The sequence below is a fragment of the Amblyomma mixtum genome, chromosome 4 (genome assembly GCF_055824585.1).
Source record: "Amblyomma mixtum isolate Tamu chromosome 4, ASM5582458v1, whole genome shotgun sequence".
NCBI lineage: Eukaryota > Metazoa > Arthropoda > Arachnida > Ixodida > Ixodidae > Amblyomma > Amblyomma mixtum.
The window spans coordinates 6,860,461-6,885,960 of NC_143015.1; the positions used below are offsets into that span (position 1 = coordinate 6,860,461).

General features: G+C 45.3%; 2 protein-coding genes across 2 annotated transcripts in view; one reads left to right on the top strand and one right to left on the bottom strand.

Moving 5' to 3' along the window:
* Hel89B (histone acetyltransferase 1) overlaps positions 1 to 10,631 on the bottom strand; it is a 118,814-nt gene extending 108,183 nt beyond the window's left edge. Inside the window, exon 1 of the mRNA XM_089586123.1 lies at positions 9,920 to 10,631. Coding sequence (XP_089442249.1) covers positions 9,920 to 9,930 — 11 coding nt within the window. The 5' untranslated portion in view covers positions 9,931 to 10,631. The remainder of the gene's footprint in view (positions 1 to 9,919) is intronic.
* A 330-nt stretch (positions 10,632 to 10,961) lies between these two features.
* Positions 10,962 to 23,787, top strand: vito (nucleolar protein viriato). The gene is made up of 5 exons (XM_089586125.1): positions 10,962 to 11,149; positions 12,071 to 12,176; positions 19,495 to 19,540; positions 22,464 to 22,671; positions 23,536 to 23,787. The coding sequence occupies exons 1-5, from the start codon at positions 11,082 to 11,084 to the stop codon at positions 23,681 to 23,683; spliced, it is 576 nt and encodes a 191-aa protein (XP_089442251.1). The 5' UTR covers positions 10,962 to 11,081; the 3' UTR covers positions 23,684 to 23,787.
* The last annotated feature ends 1,713 nt before the right edge of the window (positions 23,788 to 25,500 follow it).

Below are 25,500 nucleotides of genomic sequence, written 5' to 3' on the forward strand. Positions count from 1 at the left end.
CCTGCTAGTTTAAGGGCTCCTAAAAGGGTGCAGTATTCCTGGTATGTTAAAGGATGCCATTTCATGAATACCCTCCAGCAAGATTTTTTTAATGCGTTTTGTAGAAGCTGAGTTATCTGTAGTCAAGATTTGAATTTCGGTATTTTCACGTCTTTCCCTGTCGTCTCGTCGCTTTTTTCAGGCTCAAAAGTCAGCCCTCCTTGCAAGGGGGTGCGGAGCTTCCCGACTCGCCGCAGCGATGCTGATGACTGGCCAGAGCCGTGGCAGCGGCATGATGAATCAAAGAATCTAACCAATAGCCATCTGTGAACAGAACTGCGCAGCAGCGTGCAGGCATGAAAAAGTCGCCGAAAAGGACTCGCCAATTTTCGCACGCGGGTTCTCTGCTACGTGTAGAAGTGGTCAACAAATGTTACGGCACACACTACCATCTTTGTTAAACTCATTAGAAACTCAATAACAACCAATCTCTCCTTTTAATGGACTCATTGTTGATTCCTTTTTCTTTTGTTTTGCTTGCTTTGCTGTGGTATACACTGACACCATGAATGCCTAACCAATTTTCTTAGCTTGCAAGTAACTTATTATCTCCTGCTTGGACCATATTTCGTCCGCAGTATGTGATAAATAAAAAATAATAAATTTATACAATGAATTTCAAAGCTGTTTTAATTGTATCATTTTTATACCATATGCTTTCTGTACTTTAATTCCTTGCAGCATTCTATCGTTGATTTTTTTTTTTAACCCGTGTGTATTTCTGTTATAGAATGTTCACCAATGCTTTTTTTTTCGTTTATCCACTACTGTATCTTTATGTTCTCTTTATTGTGCATACTGCCATTTCTGTAGGGGGCACAGACCCCGTCAAGCCGAATTCAGTTGGCTTTTTGTCTGCACTCCTGTCATCTGTACATGTATAGATGCAAATAAACTGAATTGAATTATTTGGCTCACATGTTCATGGCAAGTGTCTTTACGAAGAGATCATCCCCTGATTACGTGTCTTTACGAAGAGATCATCCACTTAAAGTTAAAGAATACAGATGCCGGACTGACCTTTTTAAAATGTCTTTTTTCCCTAAAACGGTTTCGGAACGGAACAAGCTGCCTGAGGAAGTAGTGTCCATATTATCAAATGATTCATTTTCTTCCATGCTGTGACATTTTTTATGTATAATAATTCCGTGTTCTTTCTATCTCATTGTTATCTTTTATTTTGTAACCACCTGCATGAGGTAGCATTTGTGTACTTTTTGTTCAACCCCCCCACTGTAATGCCAGACAATGGCGCTGTGGGTATGATGATAAATAAATAAATAAATAAATAAATAAATAAATAAATAAATAAATAAATAAATAAATAAGGTAAGGTCAGTAGGTGTTTCAGAGCCTCATTAACAATTAGTGCTTAAAGGGGCCAACAAAGCACACACAGCAAAGTGGCCGAGGTCAAGGCAAGATGAGCACGTGAAGCGCAACTCCAACAAACAGAGACCGAGGAGCTAAGGTTCTCATCCAGCCGCCACCCTATCACAATGTGCAGTGATGGCACTCCTCTTTATGCAAGCACAGGTAGAAAGAAAAGGCAAGAAGTAGTTTTAAGCAGCACTGAGAGAAGGCACAAAGGTTGTAAAATGAGGGCAAATACAACTGCCTGCCGGTGTTCCACTCCGATAAGAACATGCCACCCAAGATTCTGCAGCTGCACACGCTGCCCCTGCGGCCTATCTCTCTGGCCTCTCTGCCGACACTACTTCCCGCACGATGAAGGCTTAGGCGAGCTCAGAGCACCGCATCTTTTCTTCATTTCAACTGTGCATTAAGTCACATGACATTCAGCAATGGACATGTAACATGCCCTCCTAGCCCAGACTGACCAAATCACTGATGGAAGATCAATTAATTATCCCCAAACCATCATTAAAGCTGGCAGTGATCATCAGGCAATGCCAATTAACAGGCTCAGCAATCCAGCCTCATGTTATCATGCATTTTTCACTGTTCCAAACCAAACCAAAACGTGTAAAACAAATTCTACAGCAACCGCCGTATTGGTGGACCTCGTTTACAGCACCTGTTATTAGTGTGGTGTGTCGTGAATTCCGTTGTACAGAGGGTGTTAAGTGAAACTGACCCAGCTACGCCAGGCCTACAAGTGCCCGAAGTCCTGGAGAGTGAGCACTTTATTCCTTTCTTTTCTCTATCTCAGCTGGGCCAATTACGGGATACAGGCTGCACAAAATTTTTTTTAATCTGAATTTACATCCCCCATGACCCCCCCCCCCCCTCAAAAAAAAAAAAATACAACAGCACTGTGTTAAAAAATATTTCTTTGCATTAAATACTGAGAGTACCTCTACACTTCTGGCAGAATGGTGCGCCTGCTTCTCCCCAGTCATTTTCAATTCGTTTCTTGTCCCCCGTGGTGCAACTGAATTTTTTCTGTGCAGCTGTGCACAAGCGACACTATATCGGAACCTACCGCCAACTTTTCTTCTTGGGATGGGTGCTTGACCCAGTTACCTGGTATCAACACCTTTACACTGCCAATCCAAAGCTAGTTCTCCCCGAAAGCCGGCAGAAAGCCTTGCAATCCTCGCACAGTGCAGAATATTAGAGGTGCACTGAAGAGGATTCTGAACTTGAGTTTTTGCCGCGGCAACTCGATCTACACGTTCCTAGCACTCTTAGAAACTGCGACTTATTGCCCTGTGTAGCCGATTTCCCTAATTAAATCGAATTAATGTCCGGCTCCCGTCTTTTATTTTTTTAATTCTCCCTCGTACTGTGGGCGGAGTCGACCAACGCATGGAATGCCTTTCAGCCAGCTCTGTGGAGGCTTTGCTTTCGCTTTATTTTGTTTTTTAGGTTTCCGTGAATAAATAGTTTCATTCGCAGATAATATAGCCGCAAAATAAGCCCGCAGAAGTAAAAATACGTGCAGTCTATTTGCTACTACGGACTACTACGTATTACGCCGCCGATGGCAGAGCGGCAAGCCGCCACGGGACTGGCTGAAAGGCACTCCACGCTTTGGTCGACTCCGGCCACCGTAAGAGGGAGAATAAAAAAAAAAGGCGGGAGCCAGGCGTTAATTCGATTTAATTAGGGAAATCGGCCACACAGGGCAATAAATCGAAGTTTCTAAGAAAGCTCGGAACGTGTAGATCGAGTTCCCGCGGCAAAAAGACAAGTTCAGATTCCTCTTCAGTGCACCTTTAATTCCCCGCAGACGATGGGAGGAGTCGACCAACCGTTCACCCAGTCCCATGGCGGCTTGCCGCTCTGCCATCGACGGAGTGATACGTAGTGATCGGTGAAAGCATAGAGTCCACACGTATTTTTATTTCCGTGGGCCTAATCTGCAGCTATGTAGTCTCTGACTAGGCATATTTATTCACGGCAACCTAAAAGAAACAGAATAAAAGCGAACGAAAAGTCGCCACGCTACTGCCTGAAAGGCACTCCATGCATTGGCCTACTCCTCCCATCGTATGCAGGGAATTAAAAAAGAAAGGTGGGACCCAGACGTTGATCCGATTTAATTAGGGAAATTGGCCACACAGGGCAATAAATAGAAGCTTCTAAGAATGCTGGGAACGTGTAGATAGAGTTACCGTGGCAAAATGAAGAGTTCAGATTCCTCTTCAGTGCACCTTTAAGTTTAAAACAATCAAGCTTAAAACAATCTACCATATTTACTCAATAATTACTGAACTCTTGTAACACACGCATGCCCTACTCAGGTTGTCAGGAAGTAAAATTTCGTAAATACCTGACCCAACATACCAACCCCCAAGCAACAACCAAACCCCCCCCCCACACACTTTTTTTATTTATTTATTTATTTATCATCATACCCACAGCACCACTGTCTGGCATTACAGTGGGGGGGTTGAACAAAAAGTACACAAATGCTACCTCATGCAGGTGGTTACAAAAAAAAGATAACAATGAGATAGAAAGAACACGGAATTATTATACATAAAAAATGTCACAGCATGGAAGAAAATGAATCATTTGATAATATGGACACTACTTCCTCAGGCAGCTTGTTCCATTTTGAAACCGTTTTAGGGAAAAAAGACATTTTAAAAAGGTCAGTCCGGCATCTGTATTCTTTAACTTTAAGTGGATGATCTCTTCGTAAAGACACGTAATCAGGGTTGGCTATATATTTGGTTTTGTCTATTCCAGTTCTAGAATGAAATATGTTATGAAATAATTTTAAACGCAGAACTTTCCTACGTTTTTGAAGGGAGTCCCAACCCAAAGATTTTTTCGCGCTTGTTACACTAAAATATCGCCCATACTTATTGAAAACAAAACGAACGGCCAAATTCTGAGCTCTCTCTAGCTTTTGAATGTCAAGAAAGGACTTCTAAAATTTTCAGGCAATTTTTTTGGTTGAAAAAAGGTGTCCTCATTGCATGAGTAAATGCAGTATTATTCTCCCAGGGCCTCGTATTATGAACATGTCTGCTTGCAAGAGCTCGCAGCTTCGGGCACTCGTTTACTGCGATGTGATGCTAAATAGGCAGCAATAAAAAGGAAAAATGGGCCATCTGAGCCCACACAATTATCCGTTGCAAAAGCTTCCAGCAAGTGCCAATGCTGTGTGTGTTTTTAGCACGAGACAATGCCTCGCTTCAGTTATACTCCTTCCACATGCTTCACTGAATATGTGCGAGGAATGGGTCTTAAGCGAATTGCCTTTGGATTTGTGAAGGCTACGATCCACTCTGGCAGAGAGACAACAGGGTGAACAGCAGGAGAGAGCACTCAATGACCTCCAAAAGAGCCACATTTCAACTGCAGATTATGTTTGCAAAGCTACACTGTACCTATTCTGGCTACGCGCCATGCATACAGCATTAACTATTCGACTTTTTCCCAAAGCGCTCATAGCTCCCTGGGTGCATTTTTTATTAAAAAAAAATAAAAAGAATGTGACATTAGTTTCCATAATAAACAAATGGAACAGATTACCATCGAGCATCATGAGCCATGCAGATTCATCTTTCTAAGCAGCTCTACAAACATTTCTGACCACCACCAACTCATTCCAGCTTTTGGTTTGGTTTGGTTTATGGGGGTTTAACGTCCCAAAGCGACTCGGGCTATGAGGGACGCTGTAGTGGAGGGCTCCGGAAATTTCGACCACCTGGGGTTCTTTAACGTGCACTGACATCGTACAGTACATGGGCCTCTGGAATTTCGCCTCCATTGAAATTTGGCCGCCGCGGCCGGGATCGAACCCGTGTCTTTCGGGTCAGCAGCCGAGCGCCGTAACCACTGACCCACCGCGACAACTCTCATTACAGCTTATGAAACTTCTTTCAGTGGTCAATGCTGCGTTACATTTCTGCAGGTAAATTATGCCTTGTCGGATGTTTTTTTTTGTTTCCTTGTGTTATGTCCCAAATGATCAGCTTGCCCCTTGCACCAAGCAGTTTGAACATCTTGTTCATTTCTTTTATGTGCTCTAGTTTTCATATTTCTCCACTCTGTTAACATTAAAATGCTTTTTTTTTTTAATTCTCCCTTCTCATAAATGTGCGGATCCGGGTCTCTAGGGCGAAAAAAAAAAAATTATGCATGAGTAATATCTGTCTCGACCAAGTCTCTGTGTGGCTTCATGCTGACCTAAGAACTTGATATTCTGCCGCTACTGCTACGTCTATTCCCTGATCTAAATTCATTAACTGGCTTCCCCAAGTCCATACAAATAAGCACTTCCTTTCTGTGCAATCAGTGCTGTTTACAGCTTGCTTGAAAGCCTTTGAATCTTGGCCTTACAGGAGCAGCGCTGTCGAGCACACAAGTGGCTGGATATCTGTATTATCACCACATCTGTTCATTGCCAAAACAACACTTAGAATATCTCCAACCCCAAAGGCGATAGATCGCATATCTAATACTGGCACTTCCTTTACACATTATCACTTCATGGAACGCAAAGTTATTATTCGCAGATTTGTTCCCTCAGAGAAGCTCACAGAGAAAGGATCGCAACTGGTGCAAACAGGATGCAATTAAATCCTTTATTAAGCCATCACACAATGCACAAACTGACTTGAGCGTGGACAGAGAAGTTTCTTGGCAAGTCGTTTGACGGGGAGTTACCCTAAATGGTGCGTGCAGGTCATCTATGAACATAACTGCAGCTAACAAACTATTTATACAAAGTGGCTCCATTCATTTTACACGACTAATACACTGTTGTATTAAACCTTTCTACCTTTTTTTCTACCTTTTTTTCTAATGAAATATCTTATTTAGCACAAGTTCTTTAATACTAAATAAAATTATATTGCCACAGAAAGTACAAAGAAAATGTCCTGCTTCTAGGACCTGGTTCTCTATTCCTAAAATACAAGTCAGTCAGCTTTGCTATTAAAAATCAATGTATGTGTGAGCGGGGTGACATAAACACAAAAAAATGAAGACAAATTATACAAAAACTGTGAAAGACCAAGCAGGTTTGTCTCTTGATGATCAAGTAAGACAACAGTCCTTAGACAGTTTAAAGATGCACACCAAAGTTGCATTTATGGCACTGAATGTCTCCATCAAAAATCTGGTTCTGTTATCTTGGATCCATTCTTAAAGTTTACCTTATCTGCATGTTGCAATCGTGACTGCTGCGATTGTGTTTCGACTGGACGTACAGCAGTAATCCGGCGTGTAATTACAATTTAGTGATATCACAATTGCGTGCATGAGTTTTCAGAGCATTAAGCTTCTCGCGTTTCAGGCTTCAGCATTATAACGCAAATTGTAACCCAGTGGTTGCCATGGTACCCGAGATGGTCATATAAAGGAATAAAATAATAATAAGCGGCAGTGTGACAACCGAGCACCACAACTCTGAACGAAACTATGTCGATCCGGTATATATATATATATATATATATATCCTTGTCTGGCAGGCATCATAGTTGAGTCACTTATTCCCGAAATTTGTATAAAACTCGTGGGCCAACAGTTTGCCGCAGAATTCTCCGGACAGTGTATATGATTCAGAGATTGGAACCGGCGACCTATGTGCCCCAATTCACCGTCTTCACGAATATTCACATGGACATTGAGGCTGAAGCTCTTGTCAGAGAGTGTTCAGAGTGGTGGCATACGATTTTGTGTTTCGTGCAACATAAACTTACTATTTGAGTTAGAGTCTAGCTTGTGGCAGGGATTCGAACCGCGACCTATGTTAGGTGCGTTAACGCTCGATATTCGATCGCTGTCTCAGTGTCGGCTTTTTCTTTTTTTTTTTCATTCCTGTTTCGCTCCTATACATACTTCTGTCCAGTGAAAAGGGACAGAGAGAGGCTTTGCCATCAGTCTTGCTCAAGAAAAAAAATAGGGGGACCCGACAGCTGCACACACAAAGCTTGCTGACCTGCACTGTTTCTGCCCAAGCCCTAATTTCCAATCTAATTTCAGCTGTGTGGTGGCTTCCCATCGCATCAAGAGAACACTCCCGGATTGCAAGATCGTGTCTGTTTTCATTTTCTTCCTTTTGCTCACTGACTACTTTCAAACCACTGCTTGATGTTTTGAATAATAGTTGGTTTTCACTATTCTGAACTTGCTCCTTTTGAGCTACACTATGTCCCAAACCTGTACACAGCCTCAAATCAGTCTAGCAGTATGTTGTAAATAAAATAAAATAGAATACAGCGCTGCAACACACGACAATTATGTGCGATGGGAAAGCAACCTAGCAAGGGTGCAAAGTGTGCCAAGGCTGTCATTTTCCACAACTTTCGATAACTTCCAGCTATGTCATACAGCAATGAAATGTAGCAGTGCACAGTTTACAGTGCATAGACATCCTTGGTGAACTTTAAAAATGCATGCAGTTGAGAGTTTGACGCAAATGCCTCTGCTCAGCCATGGTAATCCGGTGATAGCGCAGTCGCTGGTCATAGTACACAAAAGAAAAGAAGTTTCGAAACCTGTATGACCTTTTTGTTCACAGTGAGCAGGACAGGAGTGGTGGTGAATTAACGAGTCTCTTCTGTTTTCAACTATGGTCAGTGGCTGCTTCAGCATATGACAAAGATAACAAGAAAGACAGGACAAGCATATTTCTCTGCTGCGGGCTACAGGTATTCCTAGGAGAAATGATGAACCATCCAGTCCAGCATCAAGCGTTGCTGGCAATACCTGATGCTGAGCTGGCTGGTTCTACATACACTGTGCTATTTTATTTAAAGTATGCACGCATCTCAACTGAATCAAACAATGTCATCAGGCAGCGATTGCATTTAAATAGCATTTCCACAGTTGGAAGCAAGCCATTTATGCAGCAGCCCGAGTGAAAGATTATGCAACCAGAATGAAAACACTGGCACGGGCAAAAGACTTAAGGCGGAAACTTGGGCTAGTTGGAAAGCGTCTGGAATCATATTTGCTAGCGCTTAGTGAACACACGAGACAAGAACACAAATACACAGGACAGACACAGAAAAGTATGGTATGCCTGCCAGAACTGTGGAGGTGTTAAGACAATTTGGAACTAGTCCAGCAGCGCTTCTTCCTGTTGTACCTCAGAATAAACTGAACAGGTTTTTAACCCCCAGGTGGCTGGCATCTTTCCCTTCGGACTTTAAAGCAGCCTCTCACCAAACACTTAACCACAGGTGGACTGCCAAAGCAGCAATTAACATGGAAAAAAATTCCAGCAAGAAACATCCCAATAGGCACTGAAACGCCCCTAGACGTCCCGTGGGAGTTTCAATGCCCACTGGGATATGACAAGCGTGACGCAACAGCAACCCAATAATAAATCCGATGTTCACAATCATTCTCACAGACAGCCCTCAATCCATAACAAAACCACGAGGAAATGAAATCGGGCCCCCCAAGAGCCTGGCATCTTTCCCTTCAGACTTAAAAGCAGCTTCTCACCAAACACTTAACCGCAGGTGGACTGCCAAAGCAACAATTTAACATGGAAAAAAATTCCAGCAAGCAATATCCCAATAGGCACTGCAACTCCCCTAGACGTCCCATAGACGTTTAGAACGTCCCGTAGACGTTTAGAACGTCCCGTAGACGTTTAGAACGTCCCGTGGGAGCTTCAATGCCCACTGGGATATGGCAAGCGTGACGCAACAGCAACCCAATCATAAATCCGATGTTCACGATCATTCTCAGACACCGCTCAATCCATAACAAAACCACGGGAAAATGAAATCGGGCATGAAGTTCAACACGACTTCGCCATAATCGCGCACTGGGGAATTTTCGTTCACCGAAATGTAGGGCGACTGGGCCCCGCAGACGGAACATGGCTCGCGTGGAAAAGGGATCGCTCGTTAATCGACCGGGGTGAGAGGGGAGGCCCTATCGGGCAGAGAGCGGTTATCGCGGCGGTTTCAGCACGCTGTTTACACCACAAACCCACAGACAGCTTCGGAAGGATGTACCAGATGGAAGCGACGTGCGGAGGCCGATACGACGCGTGCCCAGACGCCGCCGCCAGACGCAGCGGCGCTTTCTTTATTTTGGCCCGCTCTTCCTCCGTCAGCTGAAACTGGCCATCCGGCGGTGGGTCATCGCGGTGACCCAACTATAGAACGGCCGCTCGGACGAGTAAAACGAGATTAAACCACGGCGATCAAAGGCGAAGAAGCACAAAGGGGGAAACCACGGCTCTCTCGCGCGCACGGACGGACGGTCGCTCGGCGATGCACTCGAGAACAATAGTCGGCGAAATAATGGTTCCATTCTCTTTTCGGTTAAGAACCGTTCGCGCCGGTCGGGCTACTAACGGGAAAGCGGCATCCCCTCGCCAGCACAAGCTGGGACGCCGCTGGTCGATCATTATACTCCGAAACTTTATATTTTCAAACTTGCACGCAGAGCGCGCACTCGAGAGCAGAACCAGACGCTTGGGAAATCATACCTGCTGGTCATGTTGCCGGCTGAGCGATGCCAGCAGATCAGACGCGGGAGGGAACCGCCGCAGCCTCCGCCATCGCTTCAGCGCCCGACGAGGTGCCTTCGGCGAGCACAGGGCACTTTGAGGGGGCTTTGAGCAACGCGTTGCTCGCCTAAACGGTTTCACGCAGTGCCGACGCTGGACGAACGCTTCTGGCTGGCACACCACACCGGCACACACTTTTCGACCCCGCTGTGAGAGTCGACGCTGTTTGTCAAAACGCACGAGCGCGTCGCTCGCCGGAGCACTCGTGGGACACCACAAACACGACGCGATCGTAGTCAGTGCCGAGAGACTACGCACTCCCGGCCGACGAGAGACAAGCTGGCAAGCTACGCCTGCGAAGGCAACAATCGAGAGCGGGCACGCCGCGCTTCCTTTGGGGTCCGCAGAAACGTGTGCCCGCTACCTCGTGCAACTAATGGAGTCGGACCCCTCCGTGCAGCAGCGCCGAGCTGCCGTGCCGTCCTCGACTTCGGGCGCTGTTTTCGTAGCGTTCGGGTCACGGCCGCGTGCCCCTGGTGTGCCTAACCGACGTCCCACTGCACGTAGGTGAGGTTTCCGGCACGAAAATGCGGCGAAATACCATCAGTCCGGTAATTAATCGAGGCTGATGTGGAAATAGCTGATCTTATATTTATACTGAGAGCCATCTTGCTTCAAATGCCAGATATACCAGGAGGGGAGACCCCCATTGGTCCGTGCCCGGCGAAGCCTCGAACTCAGGAGACCGCCACGCGCCGTAGACGGCGCGAAACTCGGTCAGAAGCAGACGATTTTTAGTGGCGCTAGTGTTTATTCTACTTCAAGGAAACGATTAGCATCGCGGGAGTTTTCAGTAAGCTTCACAAGGAGAGATTCTTAACCCTTTTGTTACAGACTGCAAAGCACCTTTTTTATAATATATAAAATTCGCTTGTGTGATAACTTTTATCACATATTTGCTTCATAGACGACTTCCTAAAAATGGGTACGTCCATGGCTAGTTGTGGCTACATCTGTCCACACTAAATAATACGTCCGTTGGCAGCGCGGTAGTAGGGTGGCTAGCGGTAGCGTGGTTACCGTGGCGAACAGAAGTTCCGACTGTTTATTCTCCTGTCTGTAATATAATTTCACTGAAATCATGAAGAAGAAGCGCTCCAAGCAGCCGCCTAAGAAAATACACTTGGTTTTCGACGAACGGGAGCGCCGGTGAGCGATCTTCATTCTCGTAGACCTCGAACTCTGGCAGATAGTCGGCGAAGTTGTCATCCGCATGTCGCATCGTGCACCGTTGGATGTCTGAGGGCAGTTGGACTCCAGACGCACGTTCACTTCAGAATCACCGCGCTTATCTTCGGGCGCGATCGCATTACGTCGTTAAAGGCGGCACACCACAGTTTGGTCAGTGCACAGTGTTTGAGTCAAATCGGTAAACATTACGGCACAGGAGCTTTATGCGATAAATCTGAGTGGATGGTATTCATTCATTTGGGCAGTAGAAGCCATGCATTTGTTTGGGCTTCCAGAAGACGAATGTTGATTCTGCTAGTTTGCTGCGAAGCGGCAAGATTAGGAGTTACACTGATGAAAGTAATTTAGAATAAAAAATGACGTGATGCACATGGAAACAGAGATAGCGTCATTGAAACGTAAGAGTTGCAAACGAAATTGCCATGTGAACTGGGCACAAAGAGAACAGTAAATACGGGCACTTTGTTGTATCACTGCCTTCATGCCCATCTCTCATATTCATCACAGCTGACCCCTCAGCGAGAAATAGCAGAACTCTTCCAGCTGAGGTACTGCATTTGCTGCTGCGGTGACCCTACAATCACTGCTGGTCATCTGCGCATCTGCTCATGGGGTTACCGAGAGGGCATAAAACACATTTGTTCCGGTCTTATGTGACAGACATAAGTGTAAACAATGTCAGACTCCGGTGAGAACAAGAACACTGCTGGGGTGTGCACTGGCATAGAGCTGAGCTGTGTAGGTAAGTGAAGCTAGGAGCTGTTTCAAACATGTTCAGGCTATCCATGTGGCTTCATGTACACCGAATGTGCTTTCTGTTTTAAATTGTTTTAGCTCCCCAGTGTAACTAACTGGGCCTGTCTCCCCACCCCCCTGCAGGGAATTCCTGACTGGCTTCCAGAAGCGCAAGAAAGAGCGTCAGAAGAAGGCCCAGGAGAAGATCATGCAGGAGGCCAAGGAAGAAAAGCGACGACTCAAAGCTGAGGTACTGCTGCTGCACCCAAACACTTGGGGGACACATGTAACACGCATATAACGTCTTACCGGTACTCACCTATGGGGCAGGAACGTGGAGGCTAACAAAGAGGGCTCAGCTTAAGGTAAGGACAACGCAGTGAGCTATGGAAAGAAAAATGATGGGTGTAATGCTGAGACAGGAAGATGGCAGAGTGGGTGAGGAAACAAACAGAGGTTAACGACATCCTAGTCAAAATCAAGAGGAAGAAGTGGGCTTGGACAGGGCATGTAATGCGAAGGCAAGATAACCGCTGGTCGTTAAGGGTAACGGAGTGGATTCCAAGAAAAGGCAAGCGTAGCAGGGAGCAACAGAAAAGTTGGTGGGCGGATGAGATTAAGAAATTTGCGGGAATACGGTGGCCGCAACTGGCGAAGGACAAGGTTAATGGGAGAGACGTGTGAGAGGCCTTTGCCCTGCAGTGTGGGTAGCCAGGCTGATGATGATGATGATTATTAGAGATCCCCATTTTTGCTACTTTGGCGTTTGTTTTCCCAAGTGTCCCCGAAGTGGAAAAAGATGATGGGCGTTCTTCCCTAGCCAAAGCCGAGAACTGGTTCTAACCGGATTTTCCTGCCATTTTTTTCTTGCTTCTCTTTTTTCTTTCTTCCATGGGCAGGTTGTGAGGACGTCACCTGGTCACACAACCTCTCTGTATCAGTCATTGATTTAATTCCTATTTGCCACTGTGACCAGGCTGCTCACAATTCAGTGGGCGGGTTGTGATGATGTCATAAGGCCATGTGACCCCTCTCAACCAATCAGCTAATTTCGAATTTCGTGACACACGTCACCTTATTTGCGAAATGTGCACTCTAATGCTCTTGCCATGGGTCAGTGGTTATGGTTCTAAGTTGCTGATTTGAAAGACGTGAGTTCGATCCTGGCCGTGGCAGTCGCATTTCGATGGAGGCAGATTTCTAGAGGCCCGTGTGCTGTGCGGTGTCAGTGCACGTTAAAGAGCCCCCAGTGGTCGAAGTTTCCTGAGTCCTTCACTACGGCGTCCCTCATAGCCTTTCATTTTCATTTCATTTCATTTCTCTTTATTTCCTTTCCTTTCGAAAAGGTAGGAGCCGGGACTAAAAGCTGTAAAAACAGCTTGACAGGGGCCCCGGCCCCCTACATGGTGGCATTGCAGCGTGTCGGAAACAACATCACCATAACAACGGAAAAATAAATACAGATACATATTACAGAGGCAATATAGTTCAAGCGCAACAAATAAATACAAATTCAACATTGCAAGGCAAACAACCGTTTGTAACGCTTCAAACACAGAAAAAAAAGAAAACAAAGAAAAAAATAGATGAAGTACAATGTGTTGGACATTCTGGACACAGTATGTAACGAATTGAAGCGACAGTAAATTTCTACAAGGGACATGGGTACAATAATTACAGCGCAGAAAACGCCTCACATTACAAGATCTAAGAAAACTATAATAATTTCTGCCGACAGAACAGACTAATGGTATGTTTAGGTTCGTATGCTGGATCGAAATTCGACGACTCTAAACTATTGAGTAATGTGGGAGTAATATATTTCAAAGATTGCGTATGGTATGAGGTGCGAGGTGTAGGTACAAGCCATTTTTCCTTGTGCCTCGTAAGGCGAGGTCTGGCGTTTTCTTGTAGTTGGGCTAAAGATATTAAAAAATTACTTTTTTCTTTCACAAAAGATTTATATATTAGCATTAACCTATAGTTATATAGGCAAAACACTGGGAGAACATTATATTTCTCAAAAAGGGGGGCCGAGTGGTGCAAAAAAGACACATTAGCGATATACCGAACTGCTTTTTTTTTGAAGTAAGTGCAGTTTTTTTAAGTCAGTCATACCAGTCGTGCCCCAGACAATAATACAGTACTGAAGAAGAGATAATACTAGGGAATTATAGAGAATAATTTTAACCTTGGTAGGCAAAATTTCTCTCAGTCTCGCAATAACACCAACAGCACTGGATATTTTCGATTGAAGGTACTCAACGTGTTTGTTCCAAGTTAAATGCTTTGAGAAATAAACACCAAGTATTTTCACTGTATCGACTATTTGGATGCGATCTGTACCTAGACGTAGATTCAATGAAGTCAGCTGATGTTTTCCTTTTGGTGAATATAAAATTGCTTGTGTTTTAGACGGGTTTATCCTTAAACAGTTTGCGTTAACCCATTGGTGTAAATCGCCAAGCGCTTTATTCGACAGCAATTCAATGTCTGCTTCTGTCTTGCCCTTAACAAAAAGCGTCGTATCATCTGCGTACGAGACAAACTGAGCGCTGTCTGTGCATCGAACAATGTCATTGACATAGATGATGAATAACAGTGGCCCAAGTATGCTTCCTTGCGGGACTCCAGTTGATACAGCCAGCACGGAAGATTTACTGCCATTTATGTCAACGTACTGAGTTCTATTTCCAAGGTATGACTTAAGCAGTGTGTGAGCAATGCCGCGGACTCCGTATCTATGTAGCTTGGAAAGAAGGATGAAATGATTTACAAGATCAAACGCTTTCGTAAAGTCGATATAGATGCCTGCTATAATCTCTCTTTTGCTAAAAGCTTCTAAAATGATCTCTTTTTGTGCTACAAGGGCCGTCTCTGTTGATCGGTGCCGTCTGAAACCATGCTGAAAGTCAGAATACAAACTGTGTTGCGAAAAAAATGAAGAAATTCTTATGTTAGGAGAAGGTAAGTGACGCCAACCAAGTAAAATACAGGAAAAACACGACGTTTCGGGACCGGCTCGGCCCCTTCTTCACGGTGTGACTACGGGCGAGCGCAGCTTGGCTTTTTAAGCCCCTGTGTGGAGGACCTGCGGGTCAATGGCCGCAGCCCATGGACGTAGGATGAGGGGAGAGTCCCCAGGGAACGATTAACATTCTCTCGTGTTTGCTGTATGTGCCACGACTCGAGTAGAAGCCTCCTGCGTGGGTTAGCTTCCGTTTCCAATACAATGGTGCTGTCGAAGTCAATTGGGTGGTCACACCCTTCACAGTGTTCGGCCACGGCGCTGCGTTGACGATTCATGTGACGGACGTCCGCTTTGTGTTGGTTCATCCTTTCCACGAAGTTCTTCGTTTCCCCTATGTACGACGCCGGGCAGACGGAACACGGAATTTTGTACACGACGCCCTGGGCCTTTTCTCTGGGCTGCCGGTTTTTTGGGCGGGGGAGAAGGCGACCGATAGTGCTGGTCGGTTTGTGCGTTGTCAGCACCCCTTCTTTTCCGAGAATGCGACCGAGCGTCTCGCTCACGCCTCTCACGTAGGGGATGCAAACACGTTTCCGCAAACACGTTCCCTGGGGACTCTCCCCTCATCCTACGTCCATGGGCTGCGGCCATTGACCCGCAGGTCCTCCACACAGGGGCTTAAAAAGCCAAGCTGCGCTCGCCCGTAGTCACACCGTGAAGAAGGGGCCGAGCCGGTCCCGAAACGTCGTGTTTTTCCTGTATTTTACTTGGTTGGCGTCACTTACCTTCTCCTAACATTAAATTTCCCAACCAGACAGACTTCTGTCGAATGTTTTCTTTTGAGAAATTCTTATGTGTAATATTTTTTCGATTCCCTTTGAGAAAATAGGTAATATGGAAATTGGACGGTAATTGCTTAGTGTACCTTTATCCCCATGTTTAAATATGGGTATTACACGAGCGACCTGCATTTCTTCAGGAAATATGCCTGAGTTGCTTTGCGACATTAAACCCTATAAAACTAAACCCAGTTTAATATTATCATGCAGATATTGCATGGCACAGAGCTTGGTTCAGTCATGTAACTAATGACTCCTCGCAAAGGAGGAGTTGTTGACCTGAAAAGCGGTAACCACACACTTTGTTATTTTCTCATCAGTTTTCTCACTTACAAATGAGGCTTCAAAGAAGCATCGGCATATCTTGGTGCCAGCTAATTTCTCAGGTGCCTTTCATATTGTGCCACAGTGTTGCAGCAGCATTACAGACATACTACAACTGATGACTAGTGGACTGCAGAAGTAAAGTGTCTGCACAAATCCAAAAACAAAATGCTCATTCTCAATTGCCATCCAGTTTCACTGAGCTCATGAACTTGTAAAATCTTAGGATGTTTTTATTGAGGAACACAATCCACTTACTTGTATGCTATATTGCTTTAAGCGTGCTACTCGCCTCTGTGCAGCTGGTATGGCTTCTGTGTGACTGCCACCATGGTCTGATACTTTGTGTAAAACCTGGCCTGAAAGAAGCCACTTTTTTTTTTTTTTTCTGTTCACTCTCCGAGACAGTGTTCACAGGTTAGGCCTGCAGTCTTCCACCTTCTCTTCTTTATATGCAACAAGCCAGCGTAGAAGTCTCTGGTGGCCAACCCTTTTGGGAGTACAAGTAGGGTCAGATCTTCTAAGGCTTTCGTTAGCTGTGCCTTGTATGTAGCCCTTGTCGAAAGTTAGGGGTCCACCTTTGTGTTTGTTTGAGCAGTTTCTATAGTCAGATACATCGTTCATAGCAACTGTACAGAATTCCTCCGCATCAAAAAAGTAATTGGCTGATAAAGCTTTTCTTGTGACCTAAACAAGAAACATATGAGAAGAGAAAATGATAAGCTCAATAAATTTGGTGCTTTTTTAGTCAAGCAATAAGAAACTATAGAGAGTGTTTACTCCATTCGAATCACTGCAAAAGCACAGATTTCTGCTACATACAATACGACGATGAGTGGGCACTACCATGGGACGGAGCGCTCGCTCTAGGCCAGCTGCAAACAGACAACGCGGCAGTGGATGATTTTGTTCGGGGTTGGTATTCATCGGATCAATGCTTACACACTAAAAGATTATTTTCTTTGCTCCTTCAGTTGGTCAGCAGCATAATACAGGATTAGGTGCACTTTGGCCCGTGGTTACCAACTGCTGTCTTTCTCAAGTTGTATCGTACTATAGGCATTGTACTTCAGTAGAGTTAGTTCCTGGGCTAGTTGGAATACTTGATTTACACTCATAGTTTTTCAGCGCAACGGCACAGGGCCAAAGAAAAGAAACAGGGAAAGAAGAAGAACGAGCAAATTGCTGTGTTTGTCCTTCTCTTCCTGCTTCTCTTCTTTGGCCGTGTGCCATTGCGCCGAAGAACTATTAGTACTGGTTGGTTGGTTTATGGGGGTTTAACGTGCCAAAGCGACTAAGGCTATGAGGGACGCCGTAGTGGAGGGCTCCGGAAATTTCGACCACCTGCAGGGTTCTTCAACGTGCACTGACATCGCACAGCACACGGGCCTCTAGAATTTCTCCTCCAAAGAAATTCAACCGCCTCGGCCGGGATCGAGCCCACGTCTTTTGTACTATAGGCCTTCCTGTTGGGCTGGGGCAGTGACACTGGCAGCACAAGGTTGCTTAAAGTGAGATGGCAGTTTTGTGCATCACTGGCAGCCACACAAAAGTGTGAAGGGCCCAACTGGAAAGCTGCTTGGTCCAGAAAGGAAGAGCCCGGCATAGTTTTGAAATGCATAGGAGGCAGCAACCTCGCAGCTGTTGGCAACACTGGGCTGGTCATGTCCTTGGGTGCAGTGATCACCGACGTCCTGGGACGACTACCACAGTCTTCAGTGTGCTTGTGCCTTACACGCAGCGTCAAGAAGTTGGGGTGATTTAACAATGCACACAAAATGATGGACTGACCGCCAGCTGTCACTAGTTCAACGGCAAACACTGGCCACAGCTGAGGAGAGCAGTGGCATATGCCTCTTGGTTCTGGACAAAGCTGTGCAGCAATTGAGGTCATTAACCCTTTCAGGCGCTTTATACACAATTGCGTAAGTGGCAAACTTACAGCCTTTTCTTAGAAACCGGAGCACTTAGCAATGATTTCCTTATTTCAGTCAAATTGAGCACCCTTCTTGTTGCAAAAAAGTTGCTTTTTTTTTGTATCATGTAGCGAACACAGTAAGTAATATTTCACATAAGAGTGAGCTAAGTAGCACTTTGTCTGCCGTTTTTGTGCAGACAGATTTTGCCAAGGGTGAAAACATTGATTGTTTTTGCTCAGTTTCGAGCGTAATGTGAATCTTCGAAACACAAAGTGATTCCACGATCCCTAGAGTGTTTACCTGACACATGAGAACATTTCGATGTTACTATTTCTAACAAATCTGACACTTTGTACAGAATTCTCTGCATCGTTGTAAGAACTGACCTGCTGGTCTTTCATGCTCGAAAACTAACAAATTCCCTTTCTTGAGGCCTGAATATACTACTTAGGTGAAAAAATAATTAATTTCAGTCAAAACAAAAAATGGCGCCTGAAAGGGTTAACAGCAGAATGTAGGCTAACCCTTTAGGTGTAGTTGGTGTCTTGCCACACCCTCTGAAAGACACAGAGGCCAGTGCTTATCCAGTCAGGGTTGTTGTCCTGCCCCGAAGCCATGCTCCTGGTTCCGGATTTCTGAGGTTTTGAAGTGTGGGCACTGGTTGAGACTGCCTGCAGGTCTTCCCTAGAGGGAAGGGTTTTGGATGAGGGAAGCTGTTTTCTTGGATGGCCCTGAGACATGGTGCACAATGTGGGGTTGCCATGGAATTCAGTAATTAGTAGTAGTAGTAGTAGTAGTGGTATGCTTATTTGGCCATATTACTATGTACAATATGCCCTCGAGGTGAGGCTAAAGGAGGTAGACCAGGCATGCCTCCTGACAAGGCCTGCACCCCGATTAACAAACACATCATGCAAACGGTGGCCGAATGGACACAAGAGAAAAAACAATGAGCAAACATGACTACAGTAGAAAATAGTTAATGATAGACCATAATAAATATCAATTAACAGTAAACAAAACATTTCATAATATGCACAATCAAGTAAAAAAAAAAAGAAGACAAACACACACTCAAAAAACTAAGTATACAGAGTTAGCTGAAAGTTAACCGGGGGAAAAAAGTATCATCAGTTTTGTCTTAAATGCAGACGCACTAGAACTTTCTAAAGCAATCTGAATAAGAGACTGGTAGGCATTACACAATGTTATAATTTGATAATCTGTTGTTTGTTTACCATAATTTGTTCTGGGTCTTGCAGTAGATAGGGCAACTGAACGTAGACCATACGCAACATTTCTTGCATTATAAGTATTGTAAAATGAGCTGAATTCGTGCTTGACTTTATAAAAAAATATGAAGAGGATTGATGGTATTATTGCCCAGACTGGCATGTTTGAACCGTGCTTTCTATCTCTAGCTTGTCAGATGCCTTGTCCATGCTTGACCATTGTAATGCAGTACAGTTGCAATTAGTTTGAGTGGCTAAATGAGTGTGTGATTTTTTATTTCAGAAGCGAGAAATTCTGCAGCGCCTCCTAGGGGACAAGCCAGTGCCGGGTAAGCACACTTCCATGGTTTGTGCTTTGCTTGGTGTGTATGGGCGGAGGCGAGGAACTCAGTGCAGTGAACATCACACGGCATAGACTGACATCACTGCAAGCTCTTCAGATAATTGACTGCCTGGTGTTGACGAGGAATGTCTGGCATGTTTCTGACAACAGTTGTTCAAATGCAACTACTTTGCACCAGTGCTTACTTCAGGGACATGTGGTTTATATACTCTGTTGAAAGCATAAATTGTATGTCAGACTTCGTCTAAATGCTTAGGATATGACAGTTTAGGATCCGAAACATGATTGAAATGTCTTTTTCTGTATTTTGAATTTTTAAATTGTGTGTTGGTAAATAGCCTTCACGAAGAAGACTCACTACAATTCCGAAGCTCAGAGGAAAAGTAGTGTCCCCTCTTCATTCCTGTGTGTACTGTCAAGTGCTTAAGAGTGCTTGATCACCTGTTGGAGTCCACGTGAACCGACTTGGTTTATTTGACTGCCACTGCAAAACATGCTCGCACTGACTCCCATCATTTAGAGAGGTCCTGAGGAGGAGGAGGGAAGTGGTGCGACTTTGTCCATACTCTCCAGATAGCAGCACAAGTCGTCAAAGAAGTCGAGAAAGAGTTTTGTATGGCATTAAATATCTTACCACGGCTGCCTTCCCTCTGATTATATCCTCCAATATATTGAAAAAATGTCCCTCAGCCAGGTCTTGCAAGGATACAGCATGTAATTACAAACCTACTCCACTTTGGCGGATTTCGCTAAATATTGGGCCAACACCATTCCCACTACAATAACAATTATAATAGTAATTGTTTATTTCGGTTTATGCAATGCAAAATCCGAGCACATAAGGCTAAAAGTGTTAAAAAAAGAGTGATAGATCAGTTTGCTCTTGCCGTGCCATATGCTAGCAGTCCCAGTTAGGTCCGTTGGTAGAGCGACTGCTCTGATGAAGCGGTGGCCCCAGTTCAAACCCCTTGACCAGGACGAATCTTCTTTAACTACAGAGTAATCCACTTATAGTGATACTAGATATAACGACATATCAATTATAACTATCAAATCCTTTAGGTTTATTAATTCTCCCAAAGCCCGTACGTAAAAATAAACCATACATAGCGATACAATTACCGGCGACATAACGGATGCAACACTGACTGCCCAGAAGGTGTTTGTCACCAAAATTTGTCTGAAAGTTTGTAATACCTGCATGCATGAGAAAATACGTGGGTGTATTCTTTGGGAATATTAACTCTTATACTCGCATTGCTCAAGGTCGTGTTAGTATCAAACTCAAGGTCATTCAAGTGGGACCAGTTAGTGGTACCATTGGTACACAGATTGTGGGCCATCTAATTGTCGTCGAAGGTTATCTATCAAATGCTATCAAATGGTTCAGTGCATTATGGAGCATAAGATTACTAGTCGAATCCGTAGCATATTATAAGGTTTCGCACCGACGACCTTTGGTTCGCCGAAACCGTGACTTCTTGAAACTTCAAACATCCATTACGGTCAAACTAATTGACGTAGGACATTCCAAGTGGTGTCAAACGATTTGTCTTCTTGCGGTGTATATGTTGGCATCATAAAAAGTAGATATCCAGATATAACTAAAAATTTGTCCCGGATATAGTGAAGATGGCTAATGACGCAATATTCGTTCGATGCTCGGTACTCATTCGCTGCCTCAGCGTATTGCTCTTTTTTGCTTTTGTTTTTTGTGTCAGTCCAGATATAACGATAATTGGTAATAATGATCAATTTTCCCATGTTCTCACTATCGTTATAAGTGGATTGCACTGTACGAGGTTTCTGTGAAAGCTGACTAGCTTTCCTCTACAGCCGTATAACTCTGCTCGGGTGGATGCCAGTGAGTAATTGTACGCCCTTAAGCACCTGTGTGTTCAGTGTAACCGAGTCTCGTGCTCAGTGCCATAGCCTCAAAGCGTGTGTCATGATGGCCACACCACACTTTTGGTGAGGGTATATTAACGCAATAGCGTTATGGGTCCCATTCAGTGGAAAACCCCGTTTGGCACCGCGACTTGGAAATATTCATTGGTCTACAAGGTCATGACATCAGAGGCATCTCAATTTCGCTTAAAAGAAAAATTGGCTGGTCAAGTGCTGGGATCATACCTCTGTCCGTTGGGCAGTAAGCTGAGCTTGCTAACTCTCTGCCACCAAAAAATGTTCGTTCAGTGAGGGTAAATGGAGTCTTTTGCAAGTACTTAGATTCACTCAGTGTGTAGATCACAGCACAGCAATGCATAGTCAATCCGCGGCAGTAATTAATGTCTCTCTCATAACACTGTCGCATAACACTCTGTGCTCAAGTGTCGCCCCCAAGTTTTTACTGACACTGCTTGTGACTTTAGTAGGTGTAGTTTTTTTCTTTGATATGAAGGCATGTTATTGCTTCGAGCTGTACTCAGTCAAGGTTGTTGTACTTTGCGGTCTTGTTATTCTGCAGTGTATATTTTTTTTTATGTGATCACTGTTTAAGAGGTTTGGGGGAGCAGGTAGAGTTGGTGAGAGAACAAACGCAGGTTACTGACATCCTAGTTGAAATCACGAGGAAGAAGTGGGCTTGGGCAGGGCATGCAATGCGAAGGCAAGATAACCAGTGGTACTTTTAAGGGTAACGGAGTGGATTCCAAGAGAAGGCAAGCATAGCAGGGGGCGGCAGAAAATTAGTTGGGCGGAGGAGATTAAGAAGCTTGCGGGAATATAGAGTGGCTGCAACCGGCAAGGGACAGGGTTAATTGGAGAGACGTGGGAGAGGCCTTTGCCCTGCAGTGGGTGTAGTCAGGCTGATGATGATGATGATGATGTGGCTTGGTAATGCTGCGAGGTTCAGGCTGCAGTGTCATCCCCGCTGTTCAACAGTACCTGTGTTGTTGCACACCACGCAGGCAGTGCAGCTGCCGAAGGGGATGAGGAGGAGCCCGTGACCTACGACCTGCCGGATCACACGGTGACCGTGACCAGCCTGGAGAGCTCCGACCTGTACGGGGACGTCCGCATCGGCGACAACCGAGCGGAAGACAATGAGGAGGAGGATGGCGACAGCATTGGCGATGAGATTGAGCGGGGCCGCACCAGGGACAGTGACAAGCGAAGGTGAGAAGAAGCCTTGCCACTCCTGCTCAAAAGGAGTCGGAGAGCATAGATGAAACTCTCACAGTTCGTCCCATTATGTCAAAGGATTATCAAACAGTTCGATGTACAAAAAATGTCAATAGAACAGCTTATCTCTAACCTGCAAGCTAGAATACAATGCACCCATGCCAGTGGCGTGCTTCTTGTAGTGATGAGCCTGCTGTCGTAATGGTAGCCGGCCATTGCCTATCATAAGAGGTCTAATCCTGTTACCAGCATGCTGTAAGTAAAATAACGGCTTGTTAAAATTGAGGTGCAGTTGAATATCGTAGCCTGTTCAACAGTGAAGCAACCCATGCAAGAACCATTGCAAGCTTTGGGTCTGCCAAGTTGGCTTCACTGCATGACAACCAGTGCACCGAGTGCTGGCTTCCATTCATAACAACAGTGTTTGTGTTAAAAATAGGTATGCCAGACCAAAGGGTATCGATACCTACATCTTGTGTAGCCGTAGTCGTGCAGTTTTACAATGTCTTCACGTGGCTAGCGCTTCCAACAGGTGTTCAAGACTGTACTGCCGACGCAGCTCAGTGCGCGGAAAGTGATCGTGGGAGTGCCATTAGGAGAAGCTCACTTCCAGGGGCACAGCGTACCATTCGATTATTCAGTGTCTCACTGAATGCTAGTTCAATAAATGCAAACAATGGTGCCATACTTTTGCATGGGATTTTGGAGGGGATGTTTTGCCTGTTCAGTACATCCAGGTTCGATACAGCAGGGATTGGCTGTTTGTTTTGTTTTCTCTGGAGAGGCCTCCATGACCCGTACCCAAGTCTTCCTGTCATTGCTAACAAACTTGTTCTCCCCACGCATGTGGTGGTGCAGGCTGAAGGCCCTCGACCGGCAGATGGGCGACTGCAGTGTGCAGCTGCGTGCAGCCCTGCACAAGGACAAGAAGCAACGGGGAAAGATGCGCCGCATCAAGTTGCGCACCACCAAGAAGGCCAAGCTGGCACGCACACACCGGCTGTGACACCCCCCTCCCGCCTCCTGTTTCCTTGCACGTGTACATAGCCACCACTCTCTGACTGGAACCTTGCTGTTTTAAAGAATAAATAAATACCCCCATTGAACTTCTCTTGTTGCACTGTATGCCTGAAAGTAGTTGGGGCTTTTTTCATGCTGTCATGACAGCCACCAGGAAGAGCACATCCAAGAACGGGGCTGCAGGAGTGGGTTGATGTAAAGGGTCAATCAAATTCAGGGGGCACTTTGTTCACCTAAAGTACGGTGAGGCGAAAGCCGTAAGCACAGCATTGCTGCCTGTGTCACTGATGTGTGGTTAAGATGTTAAGCTTCGCCTCTAAGAGTGGAACGGGACAGCGTCTTGCAACGCTGCCAGGGAGTCCACAAAGCGCCATCGCCCATTCGGCTGTACGCCTTGATCTTAGTGGAAACCTGAACCTCGCCCTAACGGGAAGGGAGGAAGATGGAAGCGAACGAAAACACCGTATTCACTAGACGCGCCTTTGTTCATTCCAAACCATCGAGCTGGCATGGCGGAGGGGTTAGCGTACTTGTCTCACACTCTGGAGACCCTGATTCGATTCCCCAACTCGACCAATTTGCAACTCGGTTTTATGTATTTATGTGGTCCGACTAGAAAGGTTAATTGGGCTAATTGGTCTTTACCATTGTTCTAATGCCATCCATCATGTCCTGTCACTCATCTGTCAAGTGATGGAACTCTGTAGAGAGGGAACATGGCTCCGCATGGCCACATACCTGCGGAGTGCCATTGCATCCAACCCGTTCATGAATCAATACAGGCTGGCACACAAAAAGAGAGACCTTGACATGGTGCTTCTTGTCATCTGCCCCTTTGCACAGGTTTGCTATACCGGCTTGGTCACAATGGTGATCCGCGTTTGCGCAGCCATGCGGAGCCATGTTCCCTCTAAGTGTGATTGACCCTGTACATTAGAATTGACGCGATTAGAGTGTGTTCTCACAGTCTTCTTGTTGTTGCGCTGTGTAAAGCCGCTTCGAAGTATGTACCAACTTGCCCGGATCTCCACCTAACTCTTCAATACACTGACCATTTGAAGTGAGAAGCTTTTCCTCCATACTAGCTGCAGGTGAAATGGGTGAGGCACTGTTGCTGTCTGCAAGCTAGCTGTAACACTATGCTGCAAGACGACAAAAGGACCGTCACAACAGGTGGGATATGCTTTGCATTTTCGTCAGAACTGCGCATTCTGTGCACCATTTCTGTTTATGCTCCAACCCTCCACGGTTGCTTGGTGGCTTCGGCTTTGGCTATTGATACCAAGGTCGCGAGTTCGATCGTGGCCATGGCAGCCATATTTTGATGGAGGGGAAATACAAAAACATCCATGTACTGTGCAATGGTAGCGCAGATTGAAGAACTGCAGGTAATTAAATTATTCCAGAGTCCTCCATTACAGCGACCGTCACAACCCAAGTGTTCCTTCTGGATGTGAAACCCCACACTAATTTAAATGATTGTACGCTCCACCACAATATGCAGTAAAACATCGTCGATTCAGACTTTAAGAAACCAGGAAAAATGTCCGAATTCATGAACGGAACCCCCAAAAGTTGCCAGAAGCCATTTGCATCACAGTAAATTTATTCAGTGGTAACCAAGGTGGTGATCGTCTGATTTTTTAGTTAGAAACTGTGCGGCAACGACAATTTTTCTGAATAGCGTCGGATTCTTTACTGCATACACACCCTTGAGGTTCTTTACATAGGACTGCTTCTGAATGGTAAAGACCTATGCTATCTCTTCACAGGTGGTGTCCTCGCATGGGAAGAGGCGCGACC